This window comes from Convolutriloba macropyga, chromosome 5 (genome assembly GCF_964194025.1).
Source record: "Convolutriloba macropyga chromosome 5, txConMacr16.3, whole genome shotgun sequence".
Lineage (NCBI taxonomy): Eukaryota > Metazoa > Xenacoelomorpha > Acoela > Convolutidae > Convolutriloba > Convolutriloba macropyga.
Genome location: NC_134472.1, coordinates 70,979,728 through 71,003,238, shown reverse-complemented (window position 1 = coordinate 71,003,238; position 23,511 = coordinate 70,979,728). Strand labels below are relative to the sequence as shown.

Below are 23,511 nucleotides of genomic sequence, written 5' to 3'. Positions count from 1 at the left end.
AAAAACCGCAGAGGTTTTCAAAAAGATGATCAGACATAAGCAAACTAAAAATTTTTGGCTTGATGATGGGACGGAGTTCCTCGGTGTTTTCAAAGCTCTCTGCAATAAATGCGGAATTCATTTATACAGTACGTTGAGTGAGAACTACTCTGCTTTTGGAAGAAATATATGTTCCCTCAAAAAATATTATACAGATACTTAGAGAAGTGATCTAATCATATCTAGTTAAATTGGATTCATTAGTTAAAACTATCAGTACTAGAATTAATCGAACAATCAAACTCGCTCGGAACAAAGTCATAAAAAAGACGTTTTGCGGCTTTTACTGTTGATTGCAAATACAACATTTTCTCAAAAACCAAAGATTTTTCTTTGTGATATTGTACGACTACAGAAAAAGGAGGAGACATTTGGAAAGGGTTACAAACAGTCTTGTACTGAGAAGATTTTTGAAATTTCGTCTATCACAACATTGAACCCTGCAACGTATTCTCTTATCAAAACCGACAAGTAAATTATTCAGGGTACGAGAATCTCCTCTGCAAATGGCAAAAAAGTCTCGAAGGTGAATTTACGGTACATGTAATCTCCTCCGCTTCGATGGAGATCTTCAACCAAAACACTTTGGCTTAATTCAGGAATTTTTCCAATAATGAAATATAACTGTCGGGGGACAGGAGAATAGATTGAAGTGAATTTATTTTTCTAGCTAAAATAGAATACATCACAATTGGGATCACAACTCCTTACAACTTATGTCATATCGCGTTTGTACAACGGTGAATGATTAATTATTCAAGAAAATTATTCAGGTAAATTTTATCAAACCGAACTTCATTTAGTACGAGAATCTCCTCTGCAAAAAGGCAAAACAAACGTTTCGAAGGTGAATTTACGGTACATGTAATATCCTCTACTTCAATGGAGATTTTCAATCAAGACACTTTGGCTTCGTTCAGGAATTTTTTCAATAATGAAATATAACTGTCGGTAGACAGGAGAATAGTTTAAAGTGAAATTATTTTTCTGACTAAAATAGAACACATCACAATTGGCATCCCTCCTTACAGTTAAAGTGGTTTAGAAGATCCCCATTGGAATAGCTCTGGAATTTATGTCATATCGCGTCTATACAACGGTGAACGATTAGGTTTCATGCCAGGAACATTTGTTACTGTGCCACAGTGGTCAGCTATTATTGAAAGAACTGTTGGTTCACCAAATCTTTCATTCAGAGAAATTAAAATTTCCGGTACATTTGAAACTGTTTTGGAAAATACGAGGGAATTACGTTTCGAAGCGATGGAATTCCAAGTAATACGGCTTTCAATAGCATCACTTATGGACGAGGAACACACATTGGGTACAAAATGGACACAATTGCAAACAAATTAATGCAAAAAATTGATAACCAAGGCTTTTATGGTTGAATCTCCAGCTAATCTTTGAGACGCGAAACATTTGATTTTCATTTACATTATTGGGTATCAATACGTTGGTGATGCAAAAACAACTTTGTTACGAGTCAGTGATTCAAAACAACGGTTGAAAAACGGTAGCATCTGCGAGCTTGAGCCAAATCACTGAAAAGTTTTTTCAATTTTGCACTACAAAAAAATTTTTTCAAATACGATTTAAATAATTTCCAATGAACTACGTACCGAAACAGGTAAATCAATCCCCCTTTTCAGAGACCGGTAAAGTCATTCTGACGTTACAGTTTAAAAAATTTGGCGAATAAAGCAATGGAAACATATAACACCAATCAAGCATCTGCTATTTTTCGGGACACTATAGACAAACAGGTAGCAGCTTTAGAGCCTTAGCAAGTGAAATTGGACAAACCGCTCTATCTATTGAAGAAATATTTTTTATACAAGCAGCAAAACATTTTGGAAAAAACTTTTGTTAGAGAGCGTACTAGAGGTAATGAACGTTGTCAGTAAAAAAAATTGCCAAACAAGCGCTAAAAAACACGATATCAGATACAGTCAAAAAGTAAACAGGAGGCTCATTGGCACAGCGAATGAGACAAAAACGAATGAATCGTACACGCTCTAAACGTTCAAGCCCAAAAGGGGAGAAAAGGGAGAAAAGAAAGAAATTCTTTGCCAAAGTCAAATATGACCGGTAATATGATACCAACAGAGGCAACACATAGTTCCTTGATTTTATCTAAAAAACAAGCGCTTCTGATAACTTTGATGGTAGCTTTTAAGGGTCAGTTTAAAGTTTTAACGGAACCATGCTTAAGTTTGAGGTTGCTGGAGACAGAAATAAATCTATTGATCAGCATAAAATTTTCCTAGAAATCAAATGCAAGATAGTCCAGACTTCTGAAGCTGATTTGAGATATGGCACTGGAGCTGCAATAGACGTAACCAAAACAGACGCTCCCTACTAATGCAAAAAATTTTTTCATTCAATCTCGGCTGACTGTACAGTATCAGCCAATGGATTAGAAATTTCAAATGCAATTGAAAATTATGCGAACAAAAATTTCATTGAAACCGAAATTTATCACAACAAAGATACAGAAACTACTTGTTTTGCTTGCCAAGGTTATTAGTACGAAGACAATTCTGGAGCTATGGCAACAGCTGAAGTTAACAGACTAAATGCTTTGGTTAGACAATCTGCTGAAATTGCTTTTTATTGAAAATTGGCAGTAGAATTTTTTTTACATGCGATCAACACCTTTTGAGTGCAGTCACCCTGCGAATTTCTTTCGTAGATCGATAGATGGTTTTGCTATATTTTCCAACGATGCTGGAAAATCATTTAAAGTAAAAATTGTAAGCTATTTTGTAAGTGAGAAAAATGACAAAATTTTCAACCGCATAGCCCAGTAATATTGAAATTTTGTAGTTGGTGAAAAAGCGAGCAATTTTCATCGATTCTGCTTAAAGAGTTTCAAAAAATCATATTTCTACAAATTGATGGACGAAAAAGAATAATCAACCTCATTCAAGGATGTAAATTTTTAAAGTACAAGCTTCTGGTTGCATTTGCAGATGACAACTGTCCTTTTAATCTGTCTCATAACAGCTTCAGTATAGTAAATGTATCAACTTCTCAATCAATTGGAACACATTGAGATCTATTCGTCGAAAAAATGTAGATCATGTTTTGCGGATCCCCTGGTACAAAATCTAACTTCACTTAAACATTTTCACAATTTACTTGTTTCCTGTGCTGGTATTTTTCAAATTGAGTATGATTTGCTAATAAACCACACAATTCAAAGACCAAACTCAATACTGCGTGGCTGAATTTGCATTTATATTGATCATTACTTTTTTGGTAAGAAAGGGTAAAGATGAGTGATGTTGATTTGATACGTTTTGCGCTTCATATGATAATCTAACATTACTAACTTGTTTTGATGAAAAAATTTTGTTTTCCAAAAATCTGTTTTTCAAAAACTAAGCGTACACACAAAAAATAATGTTCAATAAGTAATTTCCCTTAGCCACTCACAAAGATATCCAATATTTGGCAGAAAGCACCACAATGAGGACAATGCAAAAAGTTTTCAGTTATCTCTAGAGTTTCAGCTGATAACCAGTCAGTTTCTAATTGATGATTCGATGTTTTCTCAGCATTATCCAGTGATTTGTAAGCAAGAGTTCCATTTTGGCGGTGGTTTTTGCTCATGGCTACGGCATTGCTCAAATTCGGTGAGTTTTTTTGAACGGCGGTTGCTTCTCCTTTTGTCTGCGGCGCTGAACCGTTGACTTCTATAGTTTGTTTGAGGTTTTCGAAAATCTCTCCAGTTGTCTCCACAGTGACGCCGTTTGAAGATAAACTTTGGAAAGTTGTGTGCAAAAAAGGAACTGCATTGAGCTTATTTCGTTTGATTATTTCCGTTGAAACGTCAGAATGAGGACAATATAAAATGTTTTCATGTATCTCTAGAGTTTCAGTTGATAAACAGTCGGTTTCTAATTGATGATTCGATGTTTTCTTAGCATTATCCAACGATTTGTAAGCAAGAGTTCCTCTTTAATGGTTGTTTTTGCTCATGGCTACGGCATTGCTCAAATTTGGTGAGTTTTTTTGAACGGTGGTTGCTTCTCCTTTTGTCTGCGGCGCTGAACCGTTGACTTCTACAGTTTGTTTGATGTTTTCGAAAATCTCTCCAGTTGTCTCCACGGTGATGCCGCTTGAAGATAATCTTTGGAAAGTTGTGTACAAAAAAGGAACTGCATAAAGCTTATTTCGTTTCACTATTTCCGTTGAAACGTCAGAATTAGGACAATATAAAATGTTTTCAGGTATCTCTAGAACTTCTGTTGATAGCCAGTCAGTTTCTAATTGATGATTCGATGTTTTCTCAGCACTATTCAGTGAATTGTGAGCAAGAGTTCCATTTTGGCGGTGGTTTTCGCTCAGGGCTACGGCGTTGCCCATGTTTGCTGAGCGCTTCTGAACGGCGGTTGCTTCTCCTTTTTTCGGCGGCGCTGAACCGTTGTATTCTACAGTTTGTTTGAGTTTTTCGAAGATCTCTCCAGTTGTCTCCACAGTGATGCCGCTTGAAGATAAACTTTGGAAAGTTGTGTACAAAAAAGGAACTGCATAAAGCTTATTTCGTTTCATTATTTCCATTGAAACGTCTGAATTAGGACAATATAAAATGTTTTCAGGTATCTCTAGAGCTTCTGTTGATAGCCAGTCAGTTTCTAATTGATGATTCGATGTGTTCTCAGCATTATTCAGTGAATTGTGAGCAAGAGTTCCATTTTGGCGGTGGTTTTTGCTCATGGCTACGGCATTGCCCATGTTTGCTGAACGCTTCTGAACGGCGGTTGCTTCTCCTTTTTTCGGCGGCGCTGAACCGTTGTATTCTACAGTTTGTTTGAGTTTTTCGAAGATCTCTCCAGTTATCTCCACAGTGATGCCGTTTGAAGACAAACTTTGGAAAGTTGTTTACAAAAAAGGAACTGCATAAAGCTTACTTCGTTTCATTATTTCCGTTGAAACGTCAGAGACTTCAAACAACACATGATAAAAGTTAGAGGGTAACAGTTTGCAAAAAGTTTTCTTCAAAATGCATGCATACAGCGTATTTCGTGGCAAACATTGAAGATAGTTTCTCTTCTGAAACAAAAATCTTGAAACTCTTTTGAAATTGTTTTAAGTAAGCAGTTGAGCGCTCATACATAGCTTCCACCATTTTGTCAACACGATTCTTTTATTCAAATGATTCTTGCTCGTCTTTTTACGTCAGTTTTGTTTTTTTTTGCTGGCGGTGATTTAGCTGTTTTATCAGTATAATTAAAACTTTTAGCGGCGGATCAAATGCTTGGAGATTTTTTCACCAATTTTTCAAATTCTTCAGGTGTTAGTGTTATTCTTTGTTGAAATTAATAGTCATGCACATCTTTTTTGAATAAGTTTAGAAAGATATAACTTCCAGTTTTTTCATAGGACTCAATTGTTGCTCTGACCAAACGTTTTTCACTTTTCGAAACGCCAAAATGAGCGTCTGCAAACTCGGCGTCTTCCTCAGCTGTAAATGGTAGTGTACAATTCTTTGCCCAACTTTTTGTAACAAACTGTTTTCCTTCCAAAATGAAAAACCACTGACCTTCTCGGGAAACAAATTTTGAAAACACACACACACATTGTTGAGCTAAAAATAGAATTCTGAAACAGATAAAAATTTTGTGTAAAAAAGCAGCGTTTAGCTATATGGTAGTTGCATATTTAGCTACATGCTTAGCTAACCGAAACAGTAATTGCAAACTGCTACTCGTCAAACACATTTATCTCTACAATATTTCCAACAAACAGCGAGATTGTCACTGCAATCCGTGTTGTACTCTAGCTTGAAAAGAATGCCTGAAACCCTTAGTTTCTCGTTTGTTGAATAGAAAAAACGACGTTATAAAACAGAATTACTTTTGGCATTGGATGTGTCAGTAGACTATATTCGGGTGTGGAGCTAATAAAATAAACTGCTATACTTTCCTGAAAATCTTCAATAGTATAGCAACAATTTAAAATCAAGAAGTGCGCTTACAGAGATAATTGTGCATAGAGATAAATTGCTATTTTGTTTGGACTTCGCGCACTTAAATATTTCTTCTATTTTGCAACTTTTGCAAGTCCAATAATTTTAAGAAAAAATATGAAACTGCTGTTTTACTTTTCATCCTTTGTTTAAATATAACCAATCAAAAACTAGAAAAATGTCATATTATATCCTCACAGAAGACAAAAACTCGTGGGAACGAACGGAACACTGCTGTATCAAACACAACATGAGAACTTTATAGTGGTTGTCCACCTGGAGCGGTACAACGAGAAAGTTGAATGAGACAACCTCAACCATTGCCTGCTCACGAAATTATTTGTTAATTTCCTGGCCAAATTACCCGAAAAACTCACAACAGACACACACGGAGGGCGCAAATTGTACTTCTGGAGGCATTTTTTCATATTGTTTTCCATATAATATCCTTTGTCCCGGGCAATCTCTCCTCATACAATATTCTTGATCTACCGAGAACGTGCAAAAAGTGTTCTACAAAATTGACGGCGATACGGCACAATTCTTCGAAAATCAACTCGGTGTAGTAAAAACTGGCGACAACTTGGCTGATCTCTGAAGTCTAGCACAATCACCCGAATCACCTTTTCAGCCTACACGATTGACAACACCGGTGAGAGATGCTAGTCCCACAGTTGCATCATTTGAGAGCATTCCGTCACTTTTCTCAAAATTGTGGGACAAACAAATCAGCGATCAGCAAAGTGCAAGTGCTCTTTTAAACAACCTTTCCGGGTAAAGTTTTGAGACACCCGTAGAAAACAGAAAAATGGAAGAGAGAGATTCAACTCCAGAATCTGAGAAAAATCGACTAAAAAAAGAAACTCCACGTGTATTCAAAGCTTCGAGAAAGACAAGAAAATCATTAAGTACGAGAGAAAATTTCATAAACTCTGACTATCTTTCTTATAACTATACTCGAAATATCCAACAATACTTAAAAACCTTTGAAACTATTTCTCGTTCAATTATTCCAACCCATTTTCTCTGCTGTTGCTGTAAAGTTATATTGTAAAGGCTTGTACACAAATTCCCGTTCCCCAGCCTATTTTCTTTGCTGTTGTTTTAAATTTTGTTTAAAACATTTGTACAAAAAATGTTGTTCAATTTTCCCAAACTATTTTATTTGCTGTTGTTTTAAAATAAAATTGTTGGAGCTATGTTTTTTTTGGAAAAACAGTTATTTAAAACGTTTTCCTAGTCTGTAGTAACGTAGCAATTTAAATACGTTTTAAGGAAGGTTAACCTGCTGAAAATTGGACCCCTTAAACCTTGAAATTAGCTAAACATTGTTAACGTGCTCGTGCAAGGTTAGATCTTGAATGCAATCCTCTGGCCTCTCCCAGACCTTACTTTAATTACTAGCGCCAAATGCCAGGAATAACATCTACAAAAGAGGTTTGCTTTCTCAAGTATTTCAGCTGTAAAGTCCAATTTTGATAAGAACTTCCCAAAACTGGCTAATTTTGGTTTTGTTGCAAACCTAAGTAACTATACAAAGAAAGAATGATAAGAGTTTCACCTGAAATGTTGGTAACTTTCTTTTTTCAAAACAAATTGTACAGCTTGAACGTTGTACACTATAAAATTTGCGCGAGGCAAATGTTAATTGTTTACATTTTAAACTTTCGTTACACAACTTTGAAATTTTGAGGCGGGCGTGCTTGAAATTCCATAAACTGTTTGTCAAACCCGTGCTCAGTTTCCTTCAAGCTATAGCTGAAACAAATTCCCAAAAACCTTTCTAACAACAGACAAAACAATTAAATTGCCTTTTTCTCATACCTCCTCTGATATTTTCAGAGAATCTTGGTCTAATTGACCCTACAAACTTTTTTTGATTTCTTTCAACCATTCCTTCCTTTAATCTTTTCCAACTCAATCCAATTTTCCTAAAACAATTGGTTAAAACTTTTACAAGTTTAAAAACGTATTCAATATCTACTTGCCTCAACATGGTAATTCAATGACTCCACAGTTCAACAGAACTGTGCAATTGACGGTCTCCTAATAAGCATCTGAATGAGATCCATAAATTATTTCCGGATGTACCAAAGTTTTGCTTTTTTAATTGTTTGGAGAAAGTAGGAAGCTAGGAAGCTTGCCTACGCTGAGCAAGCATTCCCATATTTCTCACCAGAAACCTATTTTGAATGTGTGTTACTCTGGTCGCGTAGGTTTTCAAAAAAACTTGACTATACATGTTAACAACGAGCATGGCATGCCAATATTGAACATAGAAGAATATGAGATTGATTTGACAAGACCGACTGTCATTTCAATCAACGTTGATGTAAACTACTACGAGTTTCAACCGGGGTAGAAAGACTTGGAAATAAAGGAACACATGTTCAGAAAGCGTGATGAAGTGTCAAGAATAATACAAAAACAAACAAATTTCCTTAAGAGTTACAATTAATCGTTGAAATGACGCTTCAGAAGCCTTTAGAAGAAAAAAATGAAAAAGTGAGCGTTTACTTCAACACAGAAAAAGTGACTGTTTAACAATCAAGAATTTCAGATTAAAGCTACAAATATCTCATTGACATAGTGTCTAAGCTTGTAATCTTCCCAAGCTATGGATGTTGCTTGCAGCTGCTCTCTTTAGACAAAGTTATCCTGAAACTGGCTAGATGCGTTGCAGTGCGGGGTAGCAGCTACACACCGTTTCATGAAGGAAATCGGTTGAGAGGGAATTCGATTTTCCTAAACATACACAATGGAAGCGGTGACACTCCTTTCTATATTGCTACACAGCAGGATACCACATAGGTTAAAAAATAGAAAAACTGAAACCGTCAGCTTTTTGCTTCAGACCTAGGACAAATGTTCTTACATACAGCAGAGCGAAACCATCAGCCAAGATACCAAAAGGGAACTTTGAAATGCCAATGAGTCTTCATTACATATCAGAGGTCAAAGAACTCAAGGAAAACTAAAATAAACCACTGTTGCAAAAACATAATTTTGTGAAAAACTCCATTATCTAATATCGAAAAAATGTTTGTTTGATAATCCCCCCTCCGAAAACTGTGAAAAAGTTGAACCTTAGTTACGACAAGAAGAAGCTACTGCTTCTGAGGTTGTCAAAAGAAAACCATTTCCCTGTGTTCTGGATTTGTTACTCCTACAAAACGAACAATTTTACCACTACGTACTCATTATCAATTTAATGAAACTTATCGGGAAAGTCATAGGAAGGGAGTTTCAAGATAGAAGGGAGCTGTGTCGGAATTGTTTTCATGTTTGTTCATTAGCAAAGCTACTCATTTCTCATCGAAAAGTATGGCTGAAAAACAACTTAGTACACAAAATAATGAGCGTTTGTGCCAAAAACAATGTAAAACATGAGAACTTTGTGGTGTACTTGGATCTAGAATCTCTGGCAGTGCCAGTTGTGACGGCTAAAACAACCCAACAAATTTAAGCACTTCTGCATTAGAACAACAGCTCCTATGTAGTTCCTGCATGGTTGTTGTTGAGCGTGATAACCCTGAGCCCCTGCCTTTTGATAAATACACTGAACCCAATTGTACGGAACGCTTAGTTACAAAAATAGTGAAACCTGCGAAACATTTTTATCAGCAAAAGCGGAAATTCCCATGATTTCTTGAGACAGCACCTCCAAGAGTCACATTGCTAAAGTGTTATATCTGTAATGACTTTTTCAACAATGATAACAAAAAGGTATTAGACCAGTTTCACTTCAACGGACAATTCATTGGGTATGCGCATAGCGATTGCAATTTAAAATTAAGAACGTTAAATTTAACTCCAGTGATCGCCCGCAATAAGATGAATTATGATTTACATCGTATTGTTAAGTCCTTGCACTCAGCCTCACACTCGACAAAAATTGAAGTCATACCAACCAATGATGAAAAAATAACTGCACTCAATTTTTGCGTTTTCATCGAAACGCAAAAACGGAAACGTGATTAATTTGCAGTGTGCGAGTACCTTTGTTTTATTGACAGCTTCAAATTTATGCCTTGTCGCTTAGGTACACTGGTACCCCACACAAAATTTTCTCTCCTGGACGGACCTTTTCTATTGGGGCTATACAAAGAACCAGCAAAAACTATTGAAGAGGAAAGGAAACTTTCCTTATTCATATGTTGACTCATTCAGAACGCTTTCTGGTCTTTCTGTTCCAAGTCCAAAGGATTGGTAGAACAGTCTAAAACAACCAAATCGACGTCACCAATTACGAACTCATTCAGTTGAATAATGTGTTCAACTGTGAAAGCCTGAAACGGTCCCTCGAATTTTATATTACAGGAGTTGTTCTCCAGTTATCATGCTGGTTTGAGGATCTACGGTACGTGTGATATAACACATACAGTTTGGACTGATCCCAATTTTATACAGCCTAACCTTTCAGAAAGTGCCTGCTTAAAAAATTGTAAACAAGAACTTGAGCTAATGACTGATCGACAAATACCTGACAAGACAAAAACGATGATGCGTGGAGGGCTGTCCTCTGTATTTAGCTTAAGACAGGAAGTTGCCAACAACACCATGTTGCCCGAGTTTGATGAGTCGAAAGTTGTCTCGTCAATAATCTAAAATGATGTGAATAATCCTTACGGTGGCATCATGCGCCACTACCTACCCATTGACACTCAAGGACTTTAAGCTCGTTCATGACGTTTCATTGAAAGAAATATTACAAAAAAACTGAAGACGAGGGGGATATTGGTTTCCTGGTTGAAGTCGACTTGGAATACCCCAACGAACTACATGTTATACATGCAGACTATACACTCGTACCAGACAATGAACCAATCGATCCCCTAGTGTTGAGCGATTTTCAAACATCTTTACAAAACCCTTAATTTGACTGCATTAAAAACCAATAAGCTGAGACAATCCTTCCGTCCCAAGAAAAACTGTGTGGTTCACTATCGTAACGTGAAATTCTACGTTAACGACGGCATAAAATTTACCAAGGTTCATCAAGCTGTTAAATTCAGACAATCGAAGTGGCTTCCAAGCTACATTGCACTCAACGCGCAAACGCGACAAAAAGCCTCCACCAAGTTTGGCCAAGATTTATAAACTAATATGAGATTCGAGCTTGGGAAAATTTTGTGAAAGTTACCGAAACCGAGTGTAAGTTTAATTTGTCAGAACAGAAAATGTGCTTCTGAAAGCAACATCAGAAGGCAATATTTCATTAATCAAAATCATAGACATAAAATTGACTCTTATCACTAAGAAAAAGCAGTCCATCCTGTGGAGCAAGCCAACAATTGTTCAAGCTAGCTTTTTAGAGCTTTCAAAGTTTTTCAAGCTGGAGTTCCACTACAATGTAGTGAAAAAACAAACAGGGTGTCTGCTGATGTATTCAGATACAGACTTTTTCATTTACAAGCTGAATACCAAAACTTCTACAATGACTTGGAAAAAAATCTGGAACTCTAAAAGCATTTCGACCTCTCAAATTTTCCTACGGATCACAAACTTTACGATTGATTGAAATAAAGTTCTCCTAAAGATCGAGGTTGAACTCACGGGAACACCAATACAGGAGTTTTGTGCCAATAAGCAAAAATTGTACTATATTTTTGTTGCTAACGGTCAAACAAAAATGTCTTCAAAAGAAACAAAAAAAATTGCTGAAGCATGAGTTGTTCAAAAATACATTACAAACCGGTGGTATAGTGAGAGTAGAAAACATCAAGATCACGTTCAACACCAAAAAAACACCAATTGCAAAATGTTTGTATTAACAAAATTGCGCTGAGCTCATATGATGACAAAGATATATCAGCTCGGATCGAAAAATTACGCTACCATTTGGACATTTTTCGTTGAGGGATGAGTACATTACGAAGAAAATGTGCATCAAAACTGATCGGGATACGGAATTGATTGCACCTTACATTGTGTTCGGATTGGTGGTGAAGCATCGGGCTGGGAAAGACCTGATCCCGGCTTTCATCAACCATCGTAATTAAATGAGGAGTTGGACGAGGTTGTCGAATCTATCTGATCAAAGTGATGACTCTAATCATAAAATCATTATCCGTTTCATTCTCAACGAAGCTGAGGAAAGCCCGGATAACTCTATCAGCAGCAGTTTAAGTGCTACTTTAGCAAAAAATAGCAAACGAAGAAAGAAAACAGCTGATGTAAACAGAAACCTATTCAATGAACGCGGATGTCTTGTTTATAGAAACTCAGACGCTGATTGAATTGGTATTTGTTTTGTATTTTGAATTAGTACAACTTAAAAGAAAAGTTTCAATTTTAGAAAGAATAAAATGTTGTTAATCAAATTGTCTTTCTCAAGAAAATTTGCTTTCTCTATTTCATTAGAGACGACCTCATCATGAACGTTTTTTCCTCAAAAATTCGAATTGTTGTTTGTTTCCACTCCACATAAAATATAAGTAAGAAAAGTGAAATCAACAAAAAAACACTAGAGAGCTCTTTCATGGCGCAAAACTCATTTCCGAACATTTTAGGTTCCATTTTTTCCTCCACAGCATCTTAAAACTCGTTGAATTTTTACATGTTTCTGACCCCCTACTATAAAGGTGAAACAACTTAAGTTGACAAGAAAAGTTTTTTGAGTTCTTTTTTAAAGCGCAAAATTGATCTCATACCATTATAGGACTTCAAAAAATTTTGAAAATTTTTCAAAAACTCGAAATTTTCAAAACGTGAAATTTTTGTATGTTTCTTCCCCCCTACTGCATATGTGAAAAAAGTGATGTCAACAAAAAAAAATCAATTTTGAGTGCTGATTTATAGCGCAAAATCAATTTCATACATTTTTAGGACCTGACTTTTTCCTGAGAAAAGTTTGAAAATTTTCAAATTTCAAATTTTTGTGATTTTTTTATGCTTACAGCCTTATAGGACAATTTTCAGTTCAATTTAAAAAGAGTTTTTGCCGTTGAGAAACTTTTGAGCTTTTCTGGGTTAGCTTAATACCAGCACATCAGCGAACGGTAGCTGCCATACGACTGGAGGGAGGGGGGTCCGGACACCCTCCCCTGCAAAGAAATTTACCACCGAAAAACTGATTTCTCTTAGTAAAATCAAGTTTTTTTGCTTAAGTTTCACCAGTCAAAATAACAGAGACAACGTCTCTCAGACTGGTGAAACTCAATAAAAAAACTTGATTTCACTAAGAGAAATCAGTTTTTCGTTGGTAAACTTCTTTGCAGGAGGGAGGGGGTGGGGGTCCGGACACGCCCCCACTCCAGTCATCTAACAGTTTAGCATACTTCTGCTTGTAACAAATTTGATTCAACTTCAGATTGAGTCAAGCTACAGTTGACAGGATTTTCAAAAAAGATGCCCCAATTTTTTTATGTGAGATAGAAATGCAAACATAGTCATTCTTTTTAGGAAGTTTCAAAAACTCTCACTGCGAAAAACGTTTTTATTGGGAAACCTTTTTGAAGAAAGACAAACAACCAAAAAATGTAGCCTTCTTGTTCAATGGTTCTATGACTTGTCAAATTCCGCGTCTCCAACAGTTGTTGCACTCCCCTTCTTGTTATTCAAGTAGCAAAATGATTGCAGCCGCAAATTTTCCGTATGATTTCACGTAAGACTTTGTAATAGCATGAGAAACAACAAAGTATGTTTGGACTCCCCTACTGCATAGGTGAAAAAGGTGAAGTCAACAAAAAATCACTTTTGAGCGCTGTTTTATAGCGCAAAATCCATTTTAAAAGTTTTCTTGACCTGACTTTTTCCTGAGAAAATAGTTTAAAAAAATTAAAATTTCATTTTTTTAAATTTTTTAAATGCTTTTAGCCTTATAAAACACTTTTTCAGTTCAATTGAAAATGAGATTTTGCGTTGAGCAATTTTTGAGCTGCTCTGGTTTGCCTAAAAGCCAGCACACCAGCGAACAGTAGCTGCCATATGACTGGAGGGAGGTGGGTCCGGACACCCCAACTGCAAAGAATTTTACCACCCAAAAACTGAAACCTATTCAATGAACACGGAGGTCTTCTTTCTAGAAACGTTGACACTGATTGAATTGGTATTTGTTTTGTATTTTGAATTAGTAGAACTTAAAAGAAAAATTTCGAAATTATAAAGCACAGAATGTTGTTAATCAAATTGTCTTTCTCAAGAGCGTTTGCTTTCTTTATTTCACTAAAGACGACCTCATCAATAGAGTTATTTTCCTCGAAAATTCGAATTGTTGTTTGTTTCAACTCCACGTAAAATATAAGCAAGAAGAGTGAAGTCAACAAAAAACACTTGAGAGCTATTTCATGGCGCAAAATTCATTTCAGAGCATTTTAGATTCCACTTTTTTCCTCCACAGCACCTTAAAACTTTTTGAATATTTACATGTTTCGGACCCCTACTATGTAGATGAAACTACTTAAATCGACAAGAAAAAAAACTTTTTTTGAGTTCTTTTTTAAAGCGCAAAATCGATCTGATACCATTATAGGTTTTCAAAAAATTTTGAAAAGTTTTCAAAAATTCGAAATTTTCGTATTTTTCCACAGCCCTACTGCATATGTGAAAAAAGTGAAGACAACAAAAAAATCACTTTTGAGTGCTGTTTTATTGCGCAAAATCCATTCCATTCATTTTTAGGACCTGACTTTTTCCTGAGAAAATAGTTGAAAAAATATCAAATTTCAAAATTTTTTTGATTTTTTTATGCTTACAGCCTTATAGGACAATTTTTTTCAGTTCAATATAAAATGAGTTCTTGCCGTTGAGCAACTCTTGAGCTGCTCTGGGTTAGCTTAAAGCCAGCACAACAGCAAACAGTAGCTGCCATATGACTGGAGGGAGGGGAGTCCGGATTCCCGCCTCCCTGCAAAAAATTTTACCACCGAAAAACTGATTTCTCTTAGTAAAATCAAGTTTTTTGTTTAAGTTTCACCAGTCAATATAACACAGACAACGTCTCTCAGACTGGTGAAACTCAATTAAAAAACTTGATTTCACTAAGAGAAATCAGTTTTTCGTTGGTAAACTTCTTTGCAGGAGGGAGAGGGGTGGGGGGGGGGGGTTCCGGACCCCTTCCCACTCCAGTCATATAGCAGATTAGCATACTACTTCCGTTCGTGATAAATTTGATTCAACTTAAGATTGAGTCAAGCTACAGTTGACAGGATTCTCAAAAAAGATGCCCCAATTTTTTTATGTCAGATAGAAATGCAAACATAGTCATTCTTTGTAGGAAGTTTCAAAAACCCTCACTGCGAAAAATGTTTTTATTGGGAAACCTTTTTGAAGAAAGACAAAGAACCAAAAAAAATGGAGCCTTCTTGTTCAATGGTTCTATGACTTGTCAAATTCCGCGTCTCCAACAGTTGTTGCACTCCACTTCTTGTTATTCAAGTAGTAAAATGCTTGCAGCCGCAATTTTTCCGTATTATTTCACGCGTGACTTTGAAATTGCGTGAGAAACAAGAATGTTAGGTTTTTCGGTATCTTTTTTTGCCAATGAGTCTATAAACTAGACACGATGTGTTGTTTCATAATTATGGAAAAGGAAACTAATTTGCCGTTTTTAAATAGTATTTGTTTAGAACTGTAGAAATAAAATGTAAAAAAATAGTGGATTAAGTTTCAGAGGTCCCATTGGTTATAATCAGTTATTATCTTCAAACGAGCAGATCGAAACACCAGCACTATCAAATACATAAAATTGTCAAATTTTGAGATTACAAATAAAATTTCTATCATTTATTAACTAATACACGAGCGTCTTAACAAGGGTTCCATAAAAATTAGTTTACAATGTCAGAGACGTTCTAGTAAGCCAACGTTACTGTGGTAATTAGACAAAAAATGCTATTTTTTTGTAACAATTTCTCTATTTGAGGAAATTAAAATGAGCAAAAAACCCGCATTTTCGATTTCATTGCAGAAAATATTTTAAACTATTTGACAACGAATTTTTCTTTGAAGGGGTTCAACGACAAACATAAACAGACTTACGTAGAACGAACTGCCCTCGAACTACCGAGGCGGGAAAATTAGTGCAAAAAAATCTGATTAGGTTGGTGTTGAGTGGGGGACATAAACCCCTACGCTACTATTTTAGCATGACTGATTTCTGAATGAAAAACACAAATACGTTTTCATAATTACTTTACACTTCGTTCGAGGGCAATTAATTACTTCAAATGATACAAAGGAAGTTTCAACATTTTAGATCAGTCAGCGTTTTGTAACAAGAAAGAACGGTGTCAGGACAATTTACCCAATGCCAATATACCCAATGTAGTTTGATACTTCCGTTCACTAACCCAACAATAAATTAGCAGTCGTTATTAGCCCATGTTTTAACATATTTAATCGGCATGGTCATGACTCAGCGGCCCGTGGGACTTGATTTGAAGCTATCACAACCGAACATGTGATTAAATTAACCGCTTGTTAAATCATACGTGTAAGAGCTATTTACTGCTAATTAGTACTCGGGTTATGGAACAAAAATATCAATGTGAATTGGGTATAGTGGCATTGGGTATTTTGGCATTTAACCAGAAAGCACACATTAACTGTGATAATTTTAGCTCGCAAATGCTTAACCAGCCTGTATCAGATACTGATTACCAAAGTGGTGAAAGTTGAAATATTTTTTGATGTCTATAATCGTATGCAATATCAAAAAATTATTGATCGTTTTTGTAAGGTAAATGAGAAATGAGGTACGAAATCTTGTCAAAACGTTATTATTTCAATTTCAGCATGATTATTAATTATCTTTCTGCAAGATAACAGAGCAATTTAAACTTGAGTTTTTCCGGCCCTTTTCTGTTATTGCCTCCCCCCAGCCTTATATAGCCAGTCTATTTGCACCCCCCAAATATTTACTTTTTGGTCGTAAGAGATACCTTATTTTAGTCATGATAAATTGCCGGTACCGGTAGACGAATGGATGAATTTTTGTTAGCGGTTGTCAAAAAATCAGTGCCATAAAGCTATTCCTGTGTAAGAAAAGCGGAAAAATATTAAAACACGCATTATTCTTTGTCTGCTTACATTATAAGCAAATTTCAATTACCATATAGGTCTTAATTTCAAAACTTAGCTGCATAATTAAATTGTAAATGCCGTTTGTATATAATTGTACATGTACTTGTATGAAATGAAACCAATATGCTATAACATGTATAAGTGGGGGGTGCAAATGGACGTGGGGGGGGGGGGGGCAATAACAGAAAAGAGCCGTTTTTCCTGGCTGTATGAATCATGTCCAATTCAAAACCAGCACATCGAGTTACTTCCCATACTCTTCAATGCACTATTCAAATTCTAGGCTGCTGGATAAATTTCAGTTACTGCTTTTTGCTATTTTCTGTCAAAAACCTAGAATGTTTCTTTTTCATAAAATTCTCGGAGATTTTTATAATTCAAACATGTACAATGACCGTCACATAATGCCAAGATACAAAAGTAATCTTCAACTGAACATGGCAAACATGGTTTTATTTTCAAAATTCACTGTTGAATGTCAGCTTTTGTTTGATAGCTTATAGTGAAGGCTAGTCTGACTGAGAATACGGAGTGCAATAGAAGGTGTCACAGGGTAAAAAATGGTGTCTCAAACTTTAAAACAACTTCAAAATGATCCCACTCAGCGCTTTCAGCTAATCACGCTCTTCCAGACCACTAAAAACAAGGAAACTGCACAGAAATCTAATGCAGATAAGCTTAACTGTTTGATCACGTTGCTGATTTCCAAAATAATCATTAAGCTACTGAAAGACTAAGTATTTGCTATAAAAATTCTTTGAGGGCAGTTATTTGACATGTTCCATATAATGACTGCTGGTTATATCGAAAATGAATTGAATAAAGACTGCTGTCCTTAACGGTCAAATTATTCCCTTGTTTCATATAAAGACTGCTGGTTATATTGAAAATTAATTGAAAAATGCTCCCCTTAAAGGGTGCAACTTATTCACTTAGGTAATAAAAAGGCCATTGTAAAACCAATCTTGATAGTAACCCAGCACAAAGCTACCCTCCATATGGGATCTTATAAGACAATAGAAGTAAAAGCTGCTAGCAGACAATATCTCGATCGTACAATTCTTTGAGAAGCTGATGTTCATGTGAAAGATTTCTTTCGAGTTTCTTGAACAGAAACGGATTTAGATATCATTCTTGTATGAACCCCCCTTCCCCGATTACATTAACATCGAATCTGCTTTCCGTTCTCGAAATTTGTTGAGTGACCAAAACTTTGGCTGTTAACATTTAGGATGTGTTTAAAGAATAGGCAATGTATTTTTTGACATTTTCTCTAGCGAGAAACAATTTAATTTTTCAACAGTTCCGGAAACTTACGTTTTCTCAGGAAAAACTTTCAAAACTGGTTTTCTTAAGCATTGAATGCCAAAGATTTCAATGTCACCTGTCTGTCAGTCCATACCAACTTAACCCAACTTACTTTTGTCGCTTCTTAGAACCTTTCTGACTGCCAGATTTTGATTTATTCTGAGATGCACCACTACGATTACTACGACCATCATCTTTGGCATCATCCGCTGAAAGGTTGTGAACACGATTCTCTGGAGATTTGGCTTTAGCAGCTGGCTTGATCGAGCCAGCGGTTGACCCCCCTGGCATACTCTTGCGAGTCCTGCCAGCATCGCTAAGTTTTCCTCGTTTGTCGTAGGGTATTTGATAAGAAAACACTGACATTGATAAAATACGTAATAAAACTTTAAACGTAAGTGATGTTAGTACTGAGTTACGGTTATGTTGAGATAATGATGTTACAGCCCGTTGAGGAAAAATCGTAAGTACAACGTTATGTAAAAATCGCGTGCATTAATTGACACATTAGATCTTGGACGATTAACGCACTGCAGTTATTAAGGGCAATGGAAAACAATCAGTAAATAACTACAATGTGATTTGACTAGAGTTGCAACCAATAACTGTCATTATTGACAGTTATTTATATTAAAAAACCTTAATTTTGTTGATTCTGGCTGATTAAAAAAGAACAGAAAGCACGCATATCCAGTTGGAATTTAGAACATGCTAAACGAAGTTTTACGCGATATTCATAATCAATGAGAGTTAATGGTTTCAATGAAAAAGCTTGAACATCTAAACCCTTTATGCACAGAGGAGTCCCGGACCGAACTCCAAGTCTATATCAGTACTGTTCAAGTCTAAATCTTGGCGTTAGGTCCGGGGTGGTACCAGCCAAAAATGGGGCAAATGATTTCATCAACCATTTCAGATCATTTTTATTATGAGAATCGAATTGTTTAGAACTTCTCGCATCCTAAATCGGCAGCTCGGCTTCTGTCAATGATGCTCAGAATAGAAGCCTAAACTTCAGACCTTTATATGCTGTTTTATAAGTATTTTTAAAATGCTAACTTACTTTTCAAAATAGACAAAAAGCTCGCAAAAAATACGGTTTTAATTTTTACTTTACGGCCTTCTTATATACGTCCGAGAGGTTGATATTACTGACTTACACGAATTAGATAAAAAATGGTAATGATATCCGCTGCTACTAATAATTCAGCTGCCATCGGAGATCGAATTTAGCCTCGAACTCCGAGCACTAAAATTATAAATTCTCTACAGCTCATGCTTGCGTCCAAACGCTGCCACGTGAAAAAAGAAATCTCGTTTCTTTTGAATTTAACTTGTGAACTTTCTCAAACAAAATTTTTCATTTCCCAAATAAATTAGTTCATTTCCGCCGCCTTGAATCCAGGCGGTACAGAGTCCGGGGAGGGGGGAGGTTGGTGACAATCTTTGTTGGTCTTCCAATTTGTGAACAGCTGGCTACTTTTGGATGCCCCACCGGCACTGGTTCCAGTAAATTTCTTCATCAAGTTTGGTGCAAAGGCATCTGCTGCGACAACCTGAGATTTGGAGTCAACTGCTGCATTGAGAGACGCGTGAGGGGGGTTGTTCTGCTGCGTCAAGGGATGTTTCTGATAGTTATTGTTCTCCCAAAATGCCCCCACATGATTGTGCGATTTTCTGGTGGAGATGATTGCGGGATCGTCTGAACTTATGCTGTACTGTTGCTGAGATGCACTGTTCCATGCTGAATGATTTTGCCATGATGCAGCAGCTGCGTTATTGCCCGGTGGAATATTCGGCTGTGGTGTCTGTGGTATTCCATTCGAAATTGTACTCTGGAATTGTATGTTTACATTTGGAAGAAGTGCCCGCAATTCCGCTTGTCTGTCGAAAGAATGTTGATGGCTCAACACTGCCGAAATTGGACCCGAGTCTGCTGGCTGTGAGCTGGTATGATGAAACCCATTGAAACTGTGTGAAAGATGATCATGACCACTAGACGAGCCATAGTTACCGCTCGATGGTGGGAAAGACTCAGATAGACTAGCACAGTTTAAGAGTCTCTCTTTTTGCATTAATTCCTCCAGACCCTTTTGACACTCCTCGATCGGATCAAACTCTAGATCATCATCTGGCGCCCTGTTTTCTAGAATATTGAGCAATTGAGGAATTCCGTTTTCGTAAGGCTGATTATAACCCAAACCGGAGCTAGACGGTTCACTAAGGAATCTCCTCGCCGGATCACCATACGTTTCACCCGAAAATACGGCCATCTCCCACGGTGCCGCTGTCGAGTTTGCACGTTGAAATGGGTCTGTCTTGACCTCTGGTGTCGTTGGTGGTGCTACAGTACTGCAGCCTAACGATGAGTCTAGATTGGAGAAAATTGAGAAGCCCTGAGAACTGCCACCTGTTGTTGTTACTTCTGTTCTCGCTTTTGCGGTCGCACTCGTCGTGTCTGCGGGAGAATGCATACTGCTAATATGATTTGTATCACTCCATGCATTTGAAGGCGACGGTGTTGTCCGATTAGATCCCCCAGTCCCATTAACTTGCGGACCATTTGTAGCAGTACTAAATGAAGTGTCGGCGTCGACTTTTAATGGATTCGTTACATGCCCATTGGCCTCCGAACGCAAAGTAAAAACAGTTTTGTAGCGGTCCAAGTGTCCATCAAGATTTGCTTCCGCCTCTCTTTTGAAAAACTCATCGTGAAGCTCCTGTTCATACTCTTGGTGTTTGCCTTGTTGCATATCTTCTTTGGTAAAACTAGCACGCTCATCGCCGAGTTCGTGCAGGTACATACAGTCTTGCTTGTTGCAAGTCAAAGCTTTCAGAAACTGACTGCAATATTTGGTTGTTCCCAAAGAAGCTTTCAAAGTACGGCCATCGATTTGGGTGTTATTAGTTTGCTGCACAGCTCTGAGCGCGTCATCAGATTTATAAAACGTAATATAAGCACTGGCACTATGCCCTGTTGATCCAGCGTAATTGGTATTATTATTGACTACACATTTGTGTATTTTACCGAATCTACCAAAGTACTCTGGCCTTTTGAGTGTCTCACCATCAGCGATTCGTGACGATAATCCGACTACAAATACTAGACATTTCTGTACAACTCTGACAGCGGCTAAATGCTTACGACTTTCTGCTAACTTTGCCTTCCGTTCCGATGCTTTATTTTTCTTATCAATTCTCATTGTTGTGAGCTGTTCTTTTGATAAAGGCTGAAATTGAGCTGGCATGTCACTGTATGGTTGTCTGCAAGCTGGGCATAAGCCATTCTCATCACTCTTTATTCTGTGCCAACAGAAGCGGCAAATCTGATATTCACAAGGACATGGATAAAAACTCTTATCATCGAGCTCAAAAGCGTCCAGACATAGCGGACATTCACCGTATGGTTCGAGTCTATGATCTCCCATTTTGAAATAATTAGCTCAATTTGATCTGAAAAAGCCAATTGAGACACGACATCATATCCTGAGATTGCCCGTCATCGTTCGAATTAATGTTTTGGAGAAGGCTTATAAGACAACGAAAATAGATGTCGGCATTATTTAAATATCGGAACTCTTTAAAATGTGTAATGTGTACAATTAAGTAACGCATTACAGTTCCCTGGCAGTTCGTTATACAATAAACAAGCTTTCATATTTTTGATATAAGTTCTCGATGGCAGATTAACAGTAGCAACAAACAGATAAACATAGTTAAAGAATAGGAAAAGTTAAACATAGGAAAAGAAAATGGTAAAATAAAAAATGCCCCTCTCCAACACTGGGTGAATATTGGCTGGTCCGTGTCCCTCCCAGCACTACGTCTTCATGAAGCATTTGGTATTATTTAAATCTATCAAAAAAATGATACCATATACAAACACCAGCTGAGAAAGTAAAACGAAAGACAAACAGCATTAGAAAACAAACAAATAATGACGAAAGTAGATGAGTCAAACTAACAGCCTCCCTTCTTCAACCACAGCTCCCATTGAAGCATCAAATTTTACGCCTCCTAAGCGTCCTTGTCCTACGAATGCAGAGGATGGAACTCCTTAGTAGACCAAAGCAGATTTTTGTCATTAGATATGATATGATATCAGGGTAGCTGTCTATTTTCGCCTAGAGCTTTGATGCCAGTTGTTTCAGAGCTTTTGAAGCTGATGGGCCAGCTCCACCAGTGCATGACAAGACAAGCGGACAAAATGTCGCTTTCTCAACCTCAGTTATTCTTAGTTCAAATTTCTTCCTTTTAATAGATTCATGGTTTTTGTAGGCTTCGATACTGCTTTTAGGGCAAATTTTTGCCAGCGAGTTGAAAATTTTCATATCAAAATAGTTTTCGTTGAATATTGATTGCCAAAGTCATCAGGCCTTGATATCTGATCTTGCATCATCAATTATCGTTGATTTAAGAGCGAAGGTTTCCGCTTTCAACAGGTGAAGATGTGGGTCGATATCGTCAGCAAGAAGGACATCACTTAGCAAGTTTGCAAAAGGAATCGCGAAATTCATTATTTCTCATGTGAGTGTATCCTCCTTTCGGACTGTGGAGGGCATGTGCCACAGTGATGATTTCATTGCATGCGCATAGTGATGGCATCTTCACTGGTCCACAGCCATAGCTAACGGCAACGCCATCACAAAACTCACTTTTCGTGAGTTCAAAGTGATATCGCTTCAATGGCATAAAGTTCAACCAGCTCAATACTCTCTTTTCACTAGCTAAGTCAAGTGGGTGAATCTCGTTTTTAGTTAATTCGTTCTTAGTTATCGTCTTTTTTGATTTGATACCAAGCTCTTTCTCCTTTTTCATTTTTTGTATGATTTGTTGTTGCTTTTGTTCGGCATAAGGGATAAGGTACTTGACAGCCATACAGATCAATCATATTCATTAAAACGGTTTCCAAGCTTAAGTATGTTCAGTCCACCCTCTCCTATCGGCAGAGAAAAGATATTCTGGTATTTGTGATTGCAACTGTGATTCCTTAATAAGCTAGGTAAAAGCTCATCATTAATTGATTTCTTACACCGTTTTACAGCTCTTCAATATTAGGTTTTTCGAGAGCTGAGAAAGTCAATTTATGCTTAACCGATGAAGCAAAAGATCTATTAAAATCGTGAGGTGAAACATCCAGATTAACGGCCAATTTTCTTAAC

General features: G+C 36.8%; 2 protein-coding genes across 2 annotated transcripts in view; both read right to left on the bottom strand.

The window, feature by feature from the left end:
- Positions 1-18,824, bottom strand: part of LOC142340486 (uncharacterized) — a 51,852-nt gene extending 33,028 nt beyond the window's left edge. The window contains exon 1 of the mRNA XM_075391062.1: positions 18,462-18,824. Within this exon, the coding sequence (XP_075247177.1) occupies positions 18,462-18,715 (254 nt within the window). The 5' untranslated portion in view covers positions 18,716-18,824. The remainder of the gene's footprint in view (positions 1-18,461) is intronic.
- An 837-nt stretch (positions 18,825-19,661) lies between these two features.
- LOC142339610 (CCR4-NOT transcription complex subunit 4-like) lies at positions 19,662-21,839 on the bottom strand. Its single transcript, XM_075389770.1, has one exon. It carries the CDS (start codon positions 21,775-21,777, stop codon positions 19,726-19,728), a length of 2,052 nt encoding a protein of 683 aa, XP_075245885.1. The 5' UTR covers positions 21,778-21,839; the 3' UTR covers positions 19,662-19,725.
- Between the last annotated feature and the right edge of the window lie 1,672 nt (positions 21,840-23,511).

Excerpts from the sequence above, each read along its gene's own strand:
- LOC142339610 (XM_075389770.1), bottom strand. The coding sequence starts at position 21,777 with ATGGGAGATCATAGACTCGAACCATACGGTGAATGTCCGCTATGTCTG.